This window comes from Heloderma suspectum, chromosome 5 (assembly GCF_057233095.1).
Source record: "Heloderma suspectum isolate Gila_16-S chromosome 5, 16-S_ref, whole genome shotgun sequence".
In the NCBI taxonomy this organism is placed as follows: domain Eukaryota; kingdom Metazoa; phylum Chordata; class Lepidosauria; order Squamata; family Helodermatidae; genus Heloderma; species Heloderma suspectum.
The window spans coordinates 67,459,375-67,479,732 of NC_139462.1; the positions used below are offsets into that span (position 1 = coordinate 67,459,375).

The 20,358-nt window shown below is 42.6% G+C and overlaps 1 protein-coding gene across 4 annotated transcripts; it reads right to left on the reverse strand.

Moving 5' to 3' along the window:
• Positions 1 to 666: 666 nt before the first annotated feature.
• Positions 667 to 19,895, reverse strand: LOC146343977 (fibrinogen-like protein 1). 4 transcript variants are annotated; one of them, XM_084856313.1, is made up of 6 exons: positions 19,798 to 19,893; positions 14,998 to 15,113; positions 14,100 to 14,283; positions 10,453 to 10,586; positions 3,912 to 4,187; positions 667 to 2,217 (listed from the first exon to the last, which is right to left on the reverse strand). In XM_084856313.1, the coding sequence occupies exons 3-5, from the start codon at positions 14,278 to 14,280 to the stop codon at positions 4,152 to 4,154; spliced, it is 351 nt and encodes a 116-aa protein (XP_084712439.1). In that variant the 5' UTR covers positions 14,281 to 14,283; positions 14,998 to 15,113; positions 19,798 to 19,893; the 3' UTR covers positions 667 to 2,217; positions 3,912 to 4,151. The 4 variants fall into 4 exon arrangements, 3 of the variants coding, with proteins under 3 accessions (XP_084712439.1, XP_084712436.1, XP_084712438.1); XM_084856310.1 differs by lacking the exon at positions 14,998 to 15,113 and having other exon boundaries at positions 19,798 to 19,895; XM_084856312.1 differs by lacking the exons at positions 667 to 2,217; positions 3,912 to 4,187; positions 14,998 to 15,113 and adding an exon at positions 7,255 to 8,216 and having other exon boundaries at positions 19,798 to 19,895.
• Between the last annotated feature and the right edge of the window lie 463 nt (positions 19,896 to 20,358).

Below are 20,358 nucleotides of genomic sequence, written 5' to 3' on the forward strand. Positions count from 1 at the left end.
TTTCCTCCTAAGGAGCCCAAGGTGGCATACACAATCCTCCTCCTCTCCATTTTATCCCCACAACAACCACCCTGTGAGGTAGGTTGGCCTGAGAGTCTTCGACTGGCCCAACCCAGTGAGCTTCCATGCCTGAGTGGGGACTAGAATCCGGATCTCCCGTCTCCCAGTCCAACACTCTAGCCACTACACCACACTGGTTCTCTTTTAAATGACTAATTTAAAGCCATTAATTTCAATAGGAATGAAGCATGGCTAACTTTATCTGGTTTGATGCCTTAAGGCAGCCTTCCTCAACCTGGTGCTGTCCACTTATTTTGGACAACTCCCATTATCCCTGGTCATGCTAACTGGAGTTGATGAGCATTGTAGTCCAAAACATATGGAGGGCACTGCATTGGGAAAGGCTGCCTTAAGGTATAGCTTTCAAAAAGACATCAAGAATTATAGCTTCAGGTAATGTCATATTATAATATTCAGATGCTGATGCTTCTGGAAGAATGAGCTGTCTGAGCAGGTTGTATGTGTGCGTGTGCGCACGCAAGCGTGCGTGTGTGTGACACAGTTGATCAAACATAGACAAATTATTTACTAAGAGTAACCAGTATGATAATTCACCAGTGACTAGTAGAGAATTGCTTTCAGCCTACACACTTCTATAAAGAGTTTGGTACAACTATATTTTATTACTTAAAAAAAAAAAAAAAAACTAAAACTTGGGTCACATAGTAATGTCCCTGTTTCATTAAAAAGACAGTGGAAATATTTCTGAAAGAAGAGTAAATAATGAGGGGAAAATATTTGGGCTTTCAATATAAATGGAGTGTCATTTCCCACATAAACATTTTTATAGCAATAAGGAAATCAGTAAAAAGAGTTTATGGTCATTTGGTGACTTTATTCACAAATCAATTTGTATTTTTAAAATGTAGCTGCCCAGCACCAAATTTAAATAAAAGAACATTCAACATCTGTCAAATATATGTAATGGAATTGCGGTTTTTTGTGTGTCATTGTTTTTTTAATTCAACAGCATTAGACTTTGATGTATAAAACAACAGTACATATACAGATTTATAAATTAATCTTTTCAAGAAATTGTGAATCTTTGCAGAATTTTTTTCATCTTTTTCGGGGGGGTGGCAGCTAAGAAGCAATTAATGACATATTTTATTTGTTCATATTTATTTAAATGTAAGTTGAGAAGACATATTGCAAAATAATGGCTCTACTCTAGAACAATTTTTGCCTGTGCAGAACTCATGCATGGAAATTGCCATATCATCGTTGCATACAGACACAGTCAAGAACTTCAAGATTCAGCCTTTTAACAGGTGGACTGCGCTGGTGAGCATTTTACTGTTCCATGACTTGGGGCAAAATTGTGCAATTGTGTGTACCCAGGTTTATGCAATGCATGCAGAATGTGGGTTATGGCTGTTTTATCCTATTGCTGGAGAAAACAAAAGGGACATTTAATGATTTGATTTTAGTGCCAGATCCAAATTTATAGACTTTTATGTGAGTTCCATTTATAAAAGTAGTACCATTTTATAAAGGTTTTGTGGCTTGTCTGGTTAAACCTTTGTCAAAAAATACTCTTTTAATCATCTCCAACCTACAGTAAAAGAGAAAAGGAACAGCTGTAATTTTTCTCCCAAGAAAAGGCTGAATTAAGTATGTTAATAGGATTGTATTAACATAAAAATTTTAGAGTCTTGCTGGATGAAACCAAATATCCATCTATCCAACGTTTTGGGAAATCCAAACAAGGTAACTTCCCTCTCCATTTTGTTTGTCCCCGCACAACTGGGATTCAAAGTTACAGTTCCTGTGAACATGAAGGTTCCATATGGCCGGCATGGACATAGCCATACTTACAGTAGACCCACTGAAACCAATGGGTTTTCATTTAGTCGGGTTACTGGAATGTGTTGTATATGGCCTACATTTGAAAATATTTTGAAAATTTATGTTAGTTCAAAAATAGGTTTTAGGTACATAGTTGCTTTTAACTAATTTTTCAGTTGTTTTTGTTATCATTCTAAATGTCTCAGTGGCCTCCTAGTCCAACCTCTTTCACTCCTCAGGTTTGCTGTCTTGTGACTATTGAAAGTCTAGTGATTTTCATTGCTGTTTTCTTCATGGAATACCACCGAGAATGCCAGGTTACCCAAAAAATACCATTGTCTAATCCATTTTTCTCAGTGTAAGCACCACCTAAAATGCAAGCACCATAATATGTAAGTGGGTTGTCAAATGATTCTTAAGACCGAAATCTGTGGGGTGTAATACACTGTATTTAACATTCGTATCCTTCCTGCCACCAGCATTTCCTTCAACATTTCTGAAGCCTATGTTTAAGCATGTTTATTTAGAGGTGCTGCTGAGTTCAATACAGCTTACTGCCTAATAGGAACATAAGAGCCATGCTAGATCAGACCATGATCCATCCAGTCCAGCATTCTGCTCACACAGTGGCCAACCAGCATTCAACCAGGGAACTACAAGAAGGACAAGAATGGTTTGTTTCCACACACAGTAAATATGTGATATATAAAACTTCAATTACCCAGCAAATGACTGGTTTTACTATTTCTAGATTTTAATTTGTAGCCGTACTATTTCTAGGTTCATCAAAGATATTAATGGAAGCTTTAAACCACAGGAAAATACATATATTTAGCTATCCAATCTCACAGCACAGCAGATGCTTTAATCCTTGACCTTGACTAGTGAAGAGACTGAGGGCACGATGAAGCCAACGTTCAGCATTTTTAACTTGCATTGATTAAGCATGTCTCTCCCCCTGAAATCAGTAGGACTGAAAAGTGCTTAGCAGTTGCGCTCCCATGAATGGCTACTCAGAGGTAAGCCTCACTATATTCAATGTGCAATGTCCAACTTTTGTTGGACCCTGTCCTGGATGTTTAATTCTATATTTTAATGCTTATGGAAGGAAGGTGGGAGGCAGTTTGAAGGCTCAAAATAGTTTATGGGTGGGAAATCAGACCCCCTCACACTCCTGCATGGATCTGTTTTAACTTGGATTAGCTTAGAATAAGCAGAGCTGTTTCCCTATTTTGCTGAGAAATACGTAGCTCTGCTTATTCCAAGTCAATCTGAGGAAAGTGGGTGGGTGATTGCCTATAACCTTTACTTAAAAGCAGAGATGGAATAAGTCACGCCTCTCTGAGGGGGTCTTACAGCTGAGGAGGCTCTGCTGCTTACACTAATGGCTAGGGACTAACTTATCTGACTTCAAAACAGGGGTGGGGGGAGGACTCGGAGCAGACTTTGGGTGCAGACTTAGGACTTAGGGTGTTTCCAGATGAATGGCTCCTAGCACACTGGAAGACATCGTGCACCTGTTCTGTCTCTTCTTCCTTAATGGGCTTTTTGTGGAAAGAAAAAAGAGGGAAGAAGTGGTGGGAAAACTGCAGAAGGTTACAGGTGTACGATGATGTTGTCTGGACCCTCTGTAGAACTTCGGGGGGTTTCTACACAAGGTTGTTAATCTGCTGTATCTACTTTTGATTTCATCACAGAACTGAGATCCAAGCACTACATGAGGAGCATTTTCTTTTCTGCTTTTCTGTTACGTAGCCTCTAGGAGGCACTGTGGTATAGGAAAATAGTGCAAATACTCAAATGGGGAAAGTGTTTTCTTTCTCTTTCAGAAATAATACTGCATTTTCCCCACTCTGAAAAAAATTGCTGAGAGTGCTCTGTAAAAACAGAAGAGAAATTGGAGTGTAATAACCTGTGAACAACTGTGAGTAGGGAATGATGATAGCACAATAAACTCCTCATGTAGAAAAATTCTTAGTGAGTGAGGCCGGGTGATTGTGCAGTAAAAGCATCATCTGGAACCAGCCTTGAGCACACCAAGCTCCCCTCCCCCATATGTTTACCTTGGTAGTATTTGCCACTGAGGTGAGCAGCATGACATCTGTTCATCCACCATCCAGATCCATCATCTTTGGCGCAGCTACCTGCAAATTTGTCATTGCCATTGTCGTGTGCTGAACTGCATGCCATTGTGGGAGGTAAAGTATTTGTCGCTTGGATCATCTCCAAAGTCAAAACCATCAACGACATCCCCAGCTTCACCATTGGCAAAGAAGGCACAGATCAGGCGGTACTTATCCCCTTCAATTCCCAGTTTGAAGTAGGCATAATCTGCATGGCTGTGGAAAGAAACAAGTTTAAAACACCAAATTTTGGAAGTGAATGGCTTTGTTCATTACCCAGACATGGTCAACTATATTACAGAAAACCAGTATTTCAAGGATAGTGACTGGACTTTTTTTTTTTTTTTTGCGCCTACCCTTTCAAACAGCTGTAGTTTACTCCATCCATAACATCAGTAACAAAATCAGTTTATTTCTTTCAGCAAGTAAGTCAACAGTATCAAAGTGCTAGTACTAATACTTGCACTAAATGCTAGTGCTAAACCAATGCCTATGCAACAGTGCCATGGGGAAAAGCAGCAATTTGCTGCTGAATTTTAGTTGCAAATTGCTGCTTTTTCCCGTGACACAACCAAGGACTAGTTACATTGTGCACACACTGGTTCGCATGAGCACAATGTCATTAGCACTAGTGCTGGGACACCATTGCATACTACCCATCTGCACCACACTACATAGGCAGGGGAGACAGTACAGAAATTTCTGCTACTGCAGTTACTGCTGAAATAAAGTACTGCTTGTTTGAACGAGCAGTTGCAAAATAGCCCTGGGTCATATCGTGGTATGCCAAGTTTTTTTCTCTACTTCTGTATTACATGATATACTGTATTTCAGTCAAAAAATATTATTGTTTTTATTCTTTCCAACTTAACACAGTCAAAGAAAAGAGTACTGGGGCATATCAGTGGCTTTTCATTTGTGACAGTTAGTAATGGGATGTTTCATTGGCTTCAGAGAATAAGGCTGCTTGATTTCAACGGGGCTAAAGCATGACTAATTTACAGTGCAACCCTATGCATGTATATTCAGAGGTAAGTCCCACTGAGTTCAGTGGGACTTACTCCCAGGTAAGTGTGTGTAGGATTATATCCTTAGGGTAGAATCCAAAGTCCTACTTAGAGTAGACTTTAGCTGGATTCCACCCTTAGTCTGGGCTCAGTCCTTTGTATTTTTCTTGTAGTGGTGAAGCTTCTGAAACCAACTGGCTGAGCTAAGTGTTTTCATGAACATTCCAAGCTGTCCGAATATCTGCAATCCAGTTTGTGTGAGGGAAAGTAAAGACAGTATTGTAGAAAAAGACCTTCACACAGACCTAAAGAACAGGAATAGCTTTGTGAGCCAGGCCAAGAACTGGGGAAAGGTCCTAGGATTTGGGATGCTAAGGGCCAGGGTGTCCAGAGATGGCAAGAGGACCCAAGAAGCTAGGACTGGCACAAGCTCTCCCACTGCCTGAGGCAGGAGAGCAAAAACACTGCCATTGCCGCCGCCACTGCGTTACCTATCACCCCGCTAGCAATTGTGCACAGCCCCCTAACTCCCTGCGCGTCACCTCTTACCCCTTCCTCTGCTGCCAGCCGCCCTTGGCTCACTCTCAGGGTGATCCAGAGGGTGGCTCTCCCTACAGGAAATCTAGGACACCCTTTCCATAATGCCTATCTCTGAGGAAGGAGCCCCACAGAGACTGGCATTTGGGCCTGGTCAGCTCTCTTTTCCAGCCAAAATGGCCCTTCAGAGAGCCCGCCTGCCCACCCTCTAGATCAGTGATCTCCAAGGTGGGGTGCGCGCGGGGGGTGCACAAGACGACCCAGTGGGGTGCGCAAGCTGCCTCCCGCTGCTCTTACAAGCTGCCATTGTGTGCAGGAAGGGTGGCGGTAGTGGTGGCGGTGGCTGAAGGAAAGCAGGAAGGAGATTAACCCTTCCCACTCAGCGAAGCAGGAAGGAGATTAACCCTTCCCACTCAGCGAAGCAGGAAGGAGATTAACCCTTCCCACTCAGCGAAGCAGGAAGGAGATTAACCCTTCCCACTCAGCGAAGCAGGAAGGAGATTAACCCTTCCCACTCAGCGAAGCAGGAAGGAGATTAACCCTTCCCACTCAGCGAAGCAGGAAGGAGATTAACCCTTCCCACTCAGCGAAGCAGGAAGGAGATTAACCCTTCCCACTCAGCGAAGCAGGAAGGAGATTAACCCTTCCCACTCAGCGAAGCAGGAAGGAGATTAACCCTTCCCACTCAGCGAAGCAGGAAGGAGATTAACCCTTCCCACTCAGCGAAGCAGGAAGGAGATTAACCCTTCCCACTCAGCGAAGCAGGAAGGAGATTAACCCTTCCCACTCTCCCTTCGCAGAATGAAGCCAAGAAGGAAACAGGCACTTTCCTCACAGCTTCCATCTTGCCAAAGGAGAGTGGGAAGGGTTAACAGCCCAGGCCAAGCCACCAGTCGGCCAGGGAGTGGGGACTCTGTGCAGGGTGCGGGGCTGGTGACCAGGACTCCTGGCCCTGGTGCAGGCAGGAGCCCGGCCAAGTACACCTTTCCCCTCCTTGCAAGGAGACCTTTCCCCTCCTTGCCAGCTGACAGTGGTGCCCTCGCTTGATCATCAGCGTATAGCAATGACATGTGCATAGTTAAGTGGATTTACAGAGTATATTAATAATAATTTTTTTAGTGAGAGCAAAAAGGGTTTTGTACCATTAATAAATAAAATTTAAAAAATTGTTTTAAAAATGGTTTATTTCATCTTTATTTCATCCTGTTTAATTTTTTTGTGTATATTTTATAATGTACATAATACATTAGTGCAGTAGTACATGTATATAATTTATAAATAGATATACATATATTGAGGTTGCATTCTCAAAAAATTTTCACTGATAGGGGTATGCGATCAAAAAAGCTTGGAGACCACTGGGTTAGAGAGAGAGTTGGCTAGCCAGATCTGTGTGGTGTGTGTATTCTCCTGTAGCTTCACTTGTCATTCTTCCTTCTCGCCCAACCCTTCTCAATTAAACTATTCCTATTAGTCTTCCCTTTATTTTCTACTAGATTCGTTATTTAAAAAACAAAAAAATTAAAAAGTACTTTAGTTTCCTTGCCTTATTCTTTGGCTTCTCCCCTCCCTGCCCTTCTCAGTTCCTGTATTCCTTCCCTTCCCATTTCAACTCTTATCTTTCTAAAAAATATATACAAAAATACACCCCCCCACCTTTTCTTTGCTGTTAGGCTTTAAAGTGTGCCCCCCCCCCCCACTTAGCTTGTAGGTAGTTTTTCTTTCTTTTTTCTTTTGTTCGTGTCTGTGTGTGTGTGCTGTGTGTCTGTGTGCGCAAAGCACTACACACGAGTCCAGACAATATACTGGGCAAAACACTACATACACCATTTGTTTGTTTACTGTAGTGCAAAGCAAGCCCAATATGAGGCATCTAAGGGGTCTTGGAAGGGGCAGAGGTGGGCACAGTGCTGTTGGGACCAGCAACACCAGTAGCCAGGCTGGCTTGCGCCCAGTCAGGGCAGACCTGTTTTTCCCTGGTCATGTGTATTCCATTCAGCAAAAGAGAGCCTGAGGTCTTCCAGTGTGAAGCTGAATAGGAAAGTACTAGGGGAGAGGGCTTATTTTGCACTTCAAAAAAACCTACACCAGAGATTAGGAATAGTGACCTCCTCCTAATCATTTCTTAAATCTAATTTATCTGATTATCCCTTTAATTTATTACCTTTGGTCTGAGTTTCTGAGAACAGCACATTTTACCTGTGCCTAGCACAAAAACTACTGGGCCAAACTGTCTGACATTTGGCAGGTTCAGTAACCTGCATTGGGGCTGCCAGGTGCGCAAATTTCATGCACTTCTGTGGAAAGAGTGAAAAGTTAGAGCTCTTTGCTTTGAGAGCTTTTGTTGAAAAAAACAAATTCTACCTGAGCCTAGCACAAAAACTACTGGGCCAAACTGTCTGAAATTTGGCAGGTAAGATCACCTCCATGGAGGCTGCCAGGTCTCCAAATTCCATATATTTATCATAAAAACTGAAAAAAGTAATGGTCACTTCTGTTTTCCAATGCAAGTCAAAGAATCTGAAGTGAATCGGGGGTGGGGGTGTCTGTGCATAGCCCTGGTCAAATTGTCTGGGTCAAATCCTAGGGTTTGGTAACTGTACAGTATAAACTTTGGATGGTGAATTGCTTTGGGGTCCTGATTCTGTCAGATCCCAGTCATCAATCAGATTCTTTTGGTTTCCAAGATGAAACAAGCCACCTGGGCAAAAGATGACAGTTTATTTATTTGTATACTGCCCAATAGCTGAAGTTTTCTAATAAAATATATAAAATATGAAAGCTTAAAATTACAATGTAAAAGTACAAGCAGAATAAAACCTAGTAGCAATGCAGAGATTTAAAATACAGATTTAAAACAGCAGAGCTAAAAGACTAGAGTGCTAAATGCTGCGAAAATACAAAGGACTTCACCTGGTCCTGAACCTAGGGACCTCATTCCACAGCCAGGGTGCCACAGCAGAAAAGGCCCTCTCTCTGGTAGCCACCCGCTACCATACCAGTTTATTGATAGAAAATGAATGCAGAATATATTTTTAGAAAGAAAGTTCACACCTCTTTCCAGCTAATCAAGCTCTCATTTCTATCAGGGCCCCCACAATAGACAGAAGTTGTCCCTTGAGCCACAGAAATTCTCCAAGTTGGTCACGTGCACACTGCCCCTTGAAACGAGACTGAAGATCAAATCTAGCCCACTTGCTTTTATAGCTTTCTCCCTCGGCTTAGGAGCTGACAGTGAGAAACACACAGAAACACACTCTTCTCCCAGAAGCAGGGGGCCAGACCTGCCTACCCCTCGAAAGTCCTTGAAGTATCCCAGCCTGGGAGTAATAAGAGAGAGCCTCTAGCACTCCTACTTAGGAGTGAAATCCTCCCAGCCCATGGGTGAGATAAGACACTATTCTCTATGAGAAAAAAGTGAGGTAGCCAGGCATATGCACAGTTGCTGACATACAAAACTGCACTTGCTTGATATGAATGAAAAGTATGTGAGAGGCTTACTCTAGAAGCCGCCGCCCCCGATCAGGCGGCCTACTTTGTTAGCTAAAGCCTGCTAAAATCTACTGACTGTGTTAAACTACACAGGTCTCTATGCATTTAGGAGCTCTGTGAAGTCCACAGTTGTTGTTTTTACTAACCAACTCACTACAGATGGTCAGAAGAGTTCCTAAGTCTAAAGGCTTGTAGCAATTCCACCATGTGACAAACAAAGCCACAAAGCACCCAGCCTTGCTGCTGCGAGACTCAATCCCAACAGACATACACTCATCCACAGCTCCTTCATCTGTCTCTTCTTTCTTCCCCCACAAAGCACCCCCCCTTGTCTTTTCAACGTCTGTTACCACCATTTCTCCCCTGCCCAAACAAACCTGGCTTCTCCTTCTCCTCCCAGCCTCTGAACAGACCCCCTCACCCACCCTTTACTCCCTGGAAAACCCTTATGCTGGGAGGCTGTGGATGTGTTGTTTCTGAAGCTGTGGCCACTACTTCCTCTTAACCTTCAAATGCCATGTGCAGCCATGTTGCCAACAGTTACACAATCTTAGAGTGATCTTGGAAAGGGAATGTGGAGCTTGGTAAAAGCAAATCCCCACTGTGTCCCTGTTGTGGGGTGGCCAGTCACATAGCCAAAAAAGAGGAAACCCATCACCAAAAAAGAAGGCAAAGGGGGATACACATTTACATAAAACTTGCATGTGCTAATTAATATGTATAGATGCAAATTTAGAATTACTATAATTTAAATTGGAATGCAATACATCTCCCCATAATGCTATCCGTTGATGGACAACTTCCAGGACCCTGCTTTCTCTTCCTATGCTTCTTAATCTTTAAACTGGACTTGTACTGGACAGCCCTTTGAATAGAGGACTGTCCTCTGTAAAGTGGGGCACACGGCCACCCTGGTGCATATGCACAGTATGGAGTTATTGAAGTGCCGGAAAGTTACGTGTAGCTAATGAACAAAGGTTCCCCAACAGCACCATAATAGTCATGAACTCTGAGCTATACTACCGAAGAAGTGGTATTCATGGGATACCTTTTTTGGCCACTCCAGTCCTCCAGCTCTGTCCGCAAGGCATATGGAATAGCCGTTTGAGTGCTTATTAAATGAACCTTTTCATTGCCCAACCAGAATTCTGTCTGGTCATTCAGTGACAGGTGTCCAAATCCTTCCTTGTACTGGATCCAGTTTTTGTTAAAATCTTAACTTCCTGCATTGAGCAGGAAGTTGGACTCGATGGCCTTGTAGGCCCCTTCCAACTTACTATTCTATGTTTCTATTCTATGATTCTATGATCAAGCCTCTGATAATAAATTGGGGAGAAGAGGGGAAGGGATGGGCGATTAACAGGATTAGCTTTTCTTTTCTATAACTGATCTACTGTTACACATTATGCATTAAATTCCATGCGTTCCACTGACAGGCCACATACCCTCTGGATAACTATCCAACCGTTTCCTGATGTATCAATTTCACAATAGACCAGGAACTGCTCCTTGGCTTTCTGAGGTTTAATGAAGTAGAGCCCGCTCTGCCTGGCACCTTTATTAGCAATGTCTTGGCAATCTATAAGAAAGACATAAGAGAAATGGCCAGTAGTTTAACTGCAGTCCATTTTACTCACATTTCAAGTAAGCCAGACTGGAAGAACCCTTCCAGAATAGTTATTTATTGCGTTTTTATTGTGCCCTTTGCCCAAGGTGCTCAGGGCAACATGCATGGTGTGTTCCCTTCCCATTTAATTTCACATCTTGTGGGGATATTTATTTTGAGCAGGGATCTGAATCCAGGTCTCCTTGGTCTCCTTGCGACACATTCTATCCACTAACCCACAGCAGCTATACTCATCAAACCACTTAGAGAGCAATCGTATGGACCCTAGACAGAGTCTGGCAGGCCAAAGCATACTTCAGATTCCTGGATCTGAGGTCGGAGACAGCGCTCTGACCTCGGACCCAGGAATCTGAGCTCCCCTCCCCCTCATGGAGAGAACTGCACCGGGTGCCTCACGAGGTCGCAAAAGCAACCTCCGAGGGAAGGGAAAGGGGGTGGTTCTGTGGGCGGGGAGGGGACTGGGGAGGCGGGAGGGGACTGGGGAGCTATCCCCAGTTTTCCCCAGCCTCCATCCCTCCCCCTCAGCAGACCCCTAGCTAAATGGGTGAACACGCAGAGCGGGGGGAGTGCAGAGGCAAAGATGGCCTCTTCACTGCTCCCACTCTGCAAAGGATTCCCATCAGTTTCCAAGTTTGGAGAATAACGGAAATCCTGATAGGATTTGCTCTTATTCTAGATTTTGCTTTAACTGCTCCTGAGTAAGTGATTTAAAGATTATTACCAAAATGCTTTGCATAGGGCAATGTTAATTATACATAACAAAAGATATTGAGCTACATCTGTATTTTGTTTACGTCAAAAGTCATGCTGGTGTTCTTGGAACTGCATTCTATATAGAAGTAAGACTCAGACATAAAAATATGCCTGCATGGGTTGTGGTATGGGACTGCTGGGCAGTGGTGTTGCTAGACCTGGGCCCATGGGACCCATGCTCCAGCTCTATTTCTTGCAGGCCTGGAGCTATTCCCCAGAGCCCTGAGTGTCCATTGATGCCAATGGAAGTTTTTTTTTTGCTTAGCATAATTGCCATGCACGGAGATTATTTTCAAGGGATATCACAGGGGAGGGAAGATTTAACTCTCCCCTCCCACATGCTTCAACCCCACCCTACCCCACCAGAAAAAAATCTTCTCCGGAATGGAAATTAAGCTTAGAATTCCCCCCCCCCCCGTTGGTTTAGGATGTTCTAGAGCTGGGTGCAAATTAGAAGAATTTATTTTATTTGAGATTATATGGATGAGAAGTTAATTTGCCTCCTTTGAAAGTTAAGTAAATCCTAGTCATTCTTTCTACATATATAAATCAACATATGCACGTTTGATGCAGATTGGTGGCTTGGACCCTGAAGCTTTCAGGGCCTAGCCGAAGCTCTCTGGGAGTTTCACAAAAACTTAGTGTTATAGAACACAAAGAAATGGACTCAACAAACTTTGTGTGAAGCTATTTGCTGTACCTGCATTTTTATGCAAGAAACTGACCAAACCATTTAACCCTTTTTTTCACTAAAGAAGGGTGTAGTCTACTTTTTTTAGCCTTTGTGTGCATGTGGGACTTGCACTCATTCTGAGTGCACTCATTCTGTTCTGCCTTTGGTTTTTCTCTGATAACTGCCTTTTAACAGGAGGTAGCAATTCCGAACAATCCCATCAAGATACTTGTTACAGCCCTGGGATAATTGTTGTAACACTGAAGTATCAGGCTGGCCACATTTAAGCCCAATTGATCTTACATATTAAGGGGACAGTAAATAATTCTTTTTGATTGGTCAAGAGGACAACATGATTGTAGGGATCAGTGATGCTGCTAGGATGGGAACATGTGGCCAGATCCAGTGCCCTGCACCTCAGCAGGGCCCAAAATAACCCGTCAGCACTTGAGCCAGGTCCCACTAGGAGTGATGCTGATCACCGCAGAATCTTTTGGTCTTTTTTTTTTTTTTTAAGATGTTATAGACAGGGGGCCACCAACCAAAAATGTACATGGTTACAAATGCTCATTCATTCTTTTTACTTTTAATTTATTACTTATTATTTATCAATTACATTTCTATCCCGCCTTTTTTCCTCCTTAAGGAACCTAAAGCAGTGTACATAATCCCCCTCCTCTCCATGTTATCCTCACAACAACAACCCTGTGAGGTAGGTTGGGCTGAGAGTCTGTGACTGGCCCAAAGTCACCCAGTGAGCTTCCATGGGGACTAGAACCCGGATCTCCGTACTCACAGTCTGATACTGTAACCACTATACCACACTGGCTTTTAAAATATGTTATCCTAAAATATGTTATCTATAACAAAACAGTGCTTCTTCCCAAATAAATGTGTTTAGCATCAGGGCAGCAGTAGCAAACTCCATTTTATTCCTGTAGTCATGATTATGCTATGATTTAAGTGAGTTTAAAATGTGAAACTGCCAGAGCATCTTTTCTTCTGCTGCTGCTCTAACATACCTAGAATGTAGGAGTAGTTGTAAAGCATTGAATAACGGTGTGTGTGTGTGTGTGTGTGTGTGTGTAAATGTGTGTGTGTATCTGGGAAGAGAAGAGAAATGTTAATTGTGTGCTCCACGATTGAAATAATACACATGGCTGTCCAAAGGGAGGGCCCATTCAGTCCAGGGTTTAAAATTACTTAGGCCACACATCTACACAGAGATGGTTTATGAGGTGATTCCATTTAAAACTGGATTTTCAAGAAATCAAAGTCTCTTCTTGCACAGCACACACAGTAAAGCAGTGTATTCACTGGAGAAAACCCTGTTTTCTCAGGGCAAACGGCACCAGAAACCACGTTCGCTCAAGGTTGTGTGGGCGGAGCCTTGCAAGTAGAAGTGGACATCCTCAACTCCATAGGTGCGGGGCAGCAAATGCACGGAAGCTTGCTCCTGCCCCCTCCCCACCCCCGCAGTCAGTGAAGTGCAATTTGGAGAGTTACTTCTGAGAAGACACGTTTAGTCAGTGCCTCTCCTCCAGGTGGTCCCTTTTTAGAATCATTAAGGTTATGAGCACATTCGCAACAGAGCAGCTTGAAAGCAACATGCCTGGCTCCCCTCACCCTCCCCGCTCCTGCTCTCAAACAAGCAAAGGAATTCTCCCGAGTCTTCTGCTCCTGTACTGGCAAATTGCAATTTAAGGCAATGAGTTACTTCTGGGTAGACATGTTTAGCCCTCTGCCCTCCTCATGCCTCCACCCCGTGCAACTTTCCCTTCTGCAAATAAGTGCCACTTTCCTCAGCCCATGCTGAAGCCAGCTGAGGTTAAACGGACGTCCAAACTCCACTGAAGCAACTGTGACGGGAAAATCTGTCACAAAATGAGTGTGAAAAAATGGATTTAGGGCAAGAAAAGGTGCGCTATGGAGAGGGGCATGTGTCATCTGCCACGATTCTCTTGGGGGCAGAGTAGAACCAGAGCAAAACCCCCATGTATATCCCCCCATAGTTTCACCACCAGCAGGGATGAACTCACTTTTCTCACTGATTGAATTTCTTTCCATAAAGGTAATGATTTCTGGTTTCAAACTATTTGATGACTTGTAGCTTTTCTGATTTTCTGAGATTAGTTTCTTAATTGTGTCCATCCTGTCATTAAACTCCAGATCCAGTTCATGTATCAGCTCTTGTAGCCTGCATCTTAAGGGACATTTCATGCTCTGAAAAAAACAAGACAAAAGTACAGAAATATCTGTTATAACACTTAATCAGCCCTCATGATTTTATAGAAGCCTCCCCTAACCTGGTGCCCCCTAGATGTTTTGGACAACAGTTCCCATCAGTCCCAGGCTTGTGGCCAATAATCAGGGATGCTGGGAATTGTAGTACAAAACATCTGGAGGGTACCAGGTTGGAAAAGCCAGTTTTATACAGTGAATGGAGGTTGGGTAACAGTAACATGTTATGGGCCAGATTCAGGTATACTTGCTTTAGGTTCTACATTGCTCTCCCTCAGTGGTGAGGGTGCTTATGATGAATGGTACTTGGACCACCTGGTTTAGTTTCACATCCTAGCAATAATAGAATTATTCTATTTTTATAGCAACTCTGATATGCGTGAGTCTATCCTTAGGAAGACCATTTCTTGTCACTTCTGAAACTCTCTGGGAGTGTCCCCCTCTGATTCTCTCTGTTAGCCATGCTGGCTGGGAGTGATGGGAGTTGTAGTCCAATACATCTGGAGGGCACCAGGTTGGAGAAGGCTGTTCCAGGCTGTACTGTAGCTGGAATAAAGTTTGCTGTTCTGTTAAAAGCTTGGTAGATCTACCTGCTCTTTGACTTTGAGAACAAACCTGTTGAGAGCTGAAGTACAGGAATATTGTGTGAATAGCATAATTAGACAGGTTTTATTCACTAGGTGTCACTGGGCTTACTTATATCTGGGTGGGGTCCGGAGTGTTCTGTTGCTGTTCTGGGTGGAGAGAAACTAAGTTCTTGTCTAGCTTCCTGACAGATGCATCCTCTAAACCTTCCTTGACACCCACTGGTCCTACATATAAACAAGATTATAGCAACTCTAGTCACAGTAAATTTATTTGTATTCTGCATTTTCCACAATACATTGTGCTCAAACTGGATCACAACCCCCTCCCAACCCAAATACTCCTCAAAACCCAAGCCAAGCCATTATTATAACACAATATTAACTCAATTACATTTCATTTAAACCTTATCATAATTTAAATAAGCACAAGACATACCAATAGATCAGTTAACAATGTCCAGTACTAATGATATGAACATTATACTCACACTAAACAATTCACTAAACAGTTTGTGGTAAGAGAGCTCACAATACAATACCTCATCTGCATCAAACTCGGAGAGACAAGCCCTAATGGCAAACACAGAGCCTCTCTCCACTCTCACTCTTCATTGTTTAAAAAGGTTTTATCTAGAGTAATGCCATTGGGTTGGATCCAGACATAATTATACTTAGAGAAGACCTCTTGAAATCAGTAAAATTAGTCATTATTAATTTAAATTCCATTGATTTCAATGGGTCTATTCTAAGTATGACTAAATCTGGGTCCAACCTATTGAGTCTAAACTACACAAATATAAGCAATTGAACACCAAGCCATACAATCTAGTCCTCTATCTGGCTACTGCAGATTATTTAGAGCAATGAGCACAGTTAGCCTGCAGAGGGGAAGCAGGGTCAATACAAATCTATAATTATACACATCTATTAATTATTACGCCTATAATAAATGACGTCCCTTTTCCTTCCTGCCCTTCTCTACAATTCAGTGGTGTTTGTTTTTTAAAGATATGTGGCCAAAATCCCAGTGAAGTTGGTGGGATTTAAGAAGCTTAGCAGACCCATATATTAAAGGATTTTCATATATATAATATCATCCAGTGCCAAATAGCTATAAGGTATTTATCTGATAACAAAGATCCATGACCAGCAAATATCTGATAACTAATCTATAATTCCCATGAATCTATGCATGCGGAAACAAGTTCATCTGAGTTCAGTGGTTTTACTCTCAGGCAAGTGTGCACAGAATTGCAGCCTGAACTGACTTGATCACCAGCTTTCTGTCAATTATAAATGTACAGGGTATTTATAAATTAGTAAACTATGCATAGTTTTTAACTTTTAATGCCCAGTTAAACTATACATTTGAGGCAACCCTTTGTGACAATTTCTGAATTATGAACATGTGGCTCTATTTCATCCGTGTCATCCATGTCTATTATGTCACAACCACAATTTTCTATTGATATGGTAGTGCTTGGCAGATGGCATCACTAGCAAGCCACAGGAGCTTTTCTGGTCCACTGCAGGGCTGTTGAACCAGTTTCAGCCAGAGGGCTGAATTCCACTTCAGAGAGGCTCTTGGGGGCTGCCTTTCACTAGTGGAAAGAGTCAAAGTTAAAAGGGGTGGAGAAAATTAGTCATGACTAACTTAAATCACACAGATTTCAGTGGGACCTAAATGTCACTAAGTAGATCTGGATCGAACCCATTGTGTTCTTAGTGCCAAAGTAGCACATTTAATAAAATGTCAAAATTAGGTGGGGGGACATGCACATTAAACACTTACACCATTTTAGTTTTCCTTATGGAACGTTTAACTTTGAAAATAGGATGTACTAACTTAAAGCTCTTCCTCAACTTTAGCCATTATAGAAAACACAGGGCTTCTTCACACAGAGCTTTTATCCTGCTGTTGAGAGTGCTCACTCACGGAAGTTTGCGGGCCCTTTAGATGATGTTGTGAACCTCCAGGGTGTCTCCTGCACTAAATGACCTTTATTCCATTTTAAAATAGATTGGAGATAATGAGGTACCAAATTACCCCTGCTTGTGTTCCGCTTGAGTTCCCTCTGTGAAAAAGGAAAAGCCACAAGAAGAGAACCTAGACCAATGAAACATATGGAAGATGAAGATAAGGGGGAGAAGGAGGGGGAAAGGGGAGGGGGAAAAGGAAGCATGTAAAGGGTGGCCATTGCGATTCTGCATTTAAAACGGAAACAGAAAGCCCCGTTTTAAATGTGGGATTTTAGGGTGGTGTAGCACAAAATCCACTTGAATTAAAGTAGACATGCATAGCTTTGTTCTGTAAAGAAATTTAACTAAGTAACTACTGTTACTCTTGAGATATATGAAAGGTCTTGTTCCAGGTTCTGCAATGTCATGGCCATAGGCACAAATGTGCCCTCAGATACCTCTCTCGATACACAGCATCTTAAGGTTTGTTTAATTATTTTTTAACTGGGACCCCACTGCAATGCTATATGTGTAGGATTGCCTCTTTAATCATTACAGCTAGGCTGAAAGAACAAATGTGGAAGAACTCTGATGATCTCTCTGTATCAAGATATATGCTGTACATGTTCTACTGACTCAGCTTCTCAGATTACAAGCTAGGGAGAAGTTCATCATCTGTGTGAATGTGTTCCGTAGGAAAAAGCATTGAAACGTTTTTTTAATATGTTGCTAGCATCTCTGTTTCGTTCAAAACATTAATCCTAGTGTTTCTATTTGTGGAGTTGTTACATTGTAATGTAATTAATTGAGGTTGCAATCCTATACCAGTGTTTCTCAAGCTGTGGGTCGGGACTCACCCACCAGTGGCTCTCAGCCAACCTTCAGGTGGGTCTTAGTGCTGCAGACTGCCCACTGTCTCTTTGCTTGAACACCCTGTGCCATGGCTACATCATGCACCCTGCATAGACAGGTGATGCAGTGTGAATTGGTTAGAGTGCAAGCTGAATATTTTTATCATCATCATCATCATCAAATTGGAAATAAAGAGGAGGACAATAACAGAGAGAGAGAGAGAGAGAGAAGCTGTTACAGGAGGAAGTGAATGTAAAAGCAGCAGGAGGGAGGGTGAAAGAAACTGGCAGTTGGGGGTAGGGTACAAGTTAAGTGTGAAAGAAGGAGAGAAGAAATGACAGGACATGGGTAAGAAGACTGAGAAGTATGTGGGGGGAGGAGAAAAGCAATATAAAATAAACATTTTTGTCTACATAGAGCAGGGGCCCCTAACACTTTTGGGTCAGTAGGCCCATGTGGAATTTTGAAAGAGTGTTATGGGCATTCTCATAAAATGGCTGCCATGGTCAGTCATAAAACATCCTTTCCCAGAAGGCAGACTACTAGAAAAGGTGGAGCTCTGGGCTTGGTTTTGAGCTCCAGAGTACATAACCACTCACTTGAACCCAATTAAAGATTTTGAACTGAAATAAAGAGAATCACTTTGCTTGGCAACATGTCAATCTCCCCATTAAAAAAACACACAACAATTTAAAATAAACTTAAGAAAAAAACTAAAATCCGGAGAGGAAAGGTGCCAAGAGAGGTGTCCATCCACAAATTGATGCACATTGGCACCATGTTAGAGACTTAGGGTGCAACCCTATGGCTGCTAGACAGTGGCTAGATGGCCATAGGATTTTTCCATTTGCTGGGAATCAACCTCAGAGCCAGAGCTCTGAGGTCAGTTCCCAGAAAACTGTCTCCCTGCCCTCCCCCACTGCCTCGTAGGCGGCATGGTTTGTTGCCTGCTCTTCGCTCAGAATGCAGGGCCTCAAATGCAGGGAGGACACAGTGCAGAGGAGAAATTCCCCTCCGTGCTCCACCCACCCTGTATTGGATAGTCAGTCACCTTTGAGTTCGGAGGTAGCTAACTATCCCCATAGGACTGCACCCTTAGACTTGGAGCCTCTGAATAAATTCTTCCTGAAATGGGAGGCTGAGTAATGATACCTCTGGAGCCAAGGACAGTATTTAATTTGAGGAAAGCTGAATTACTGAATTTCCTGCTATACGGAAATAGCTGTGGCAAAGAATTTAGCAATTTTAAAGAGGATTAGATATCAATGTAAAACAACTTCAGCAATTGTCAGATGATTATGCTGAACTCTGTCTGCACTGTCACCATTTTGTAACTGGTGGGCCTCAATCATTTTCAGCTTTCTCAAGCAGGCCTTGGAAGTATTAAGTTTGAGAACCCCTGCTATACACACTTACCTGGGAGTAAGTCTCTTTGAGCTCAGTGGGGCTTACTTCTGAATAGTTGTGTATAGGATTGCACCATCAGTTTTATTGCAACATAATTGTAAGCTGGGTGACCAGCCAGATGGGCAATTAATAAATTTAATAAATAAATAATAATAAATAAATAATAAATAAAGCTGAGTTTGATTTAAAAAAACCCTCAGTGGTACAGATTTTTCAAATGATTCGTGTTCTGTACATCTGCAGATGAAAATGCAGGGGCACCACTGAATGTGCATCTGCATCATGATTCTCATCTGGGTCCTGTGGAATTGGCTAGAGGGGGGCTTTTGAGGCAGAAGGAGAAGCACGTCCTCATCAGGGGCCACTTTGCATGCAACCAGCTGTGCATGAGTACCAGCTGGGTGTGGCACTGGTCTTTTTGCATATATGCAAACAGAAGTCAATACAGATGGCATCCTGCAAGCTTGAATATGTTTCTTGCTGCCCCCAAGAATCCCCCCTCCCCAATTCAAGCCTTTGAAACACTGGGAAAGCCCATAGCTCACTATCATATTACTGGTAGTATTAGGTTGATTTTAGCTGACATCTATTGCTTTGGCTGAAATATAGTCCTATGGAGATATGCAATGGAAGGAACAAAACTCAATATAACTGGGAAAGAAACAGGAGAACCAAATATATTAATTCATACCCAGGTGATGCTGAAGTACAGCAGTGCGCAGAAGACTCTTGTCTGAAACATCTTCAGAAAGATCCACACCTTTGGTGACACTAAGGGATGCCTTTCACTTAGGTATTTTGCATTGAATTTAAGTGGTATCTTGTCTCCCTCCACCGCCCCTGCCAAATTAATTATTAGTCTCCCTTCTGTTTGCAGAGTCAAAACGCACTGCCTGAGTTTGGTGACCCAGCATCTATTGCACAAGTTCTGAAGTTTGTTTGCTGGAAGTCTGTTTGCACAATGCCAGCAAACATGCAAGGCAGATGTGGTGGGTGACCTCACCATATCCCAAGAAAAGTGTTGTGCAATGTTTGGAATTAATCACTTGTAGAGAAACCATGGGGAGAAAACGCACACCACCTCTTGTCAATGTTACTGCTTTGTCAATTAGACTTCTTGCACTGCAGGAGTGTCACTTCTTTGTTAATCACAGGAGACACATGGTTGGCAGTCCATGGTGGTCTGTTGTATTGCTCTGGTAATGTTTGCCTCTGGATGATCACAGAAGCCATCAATGTGCTTATAGGAATA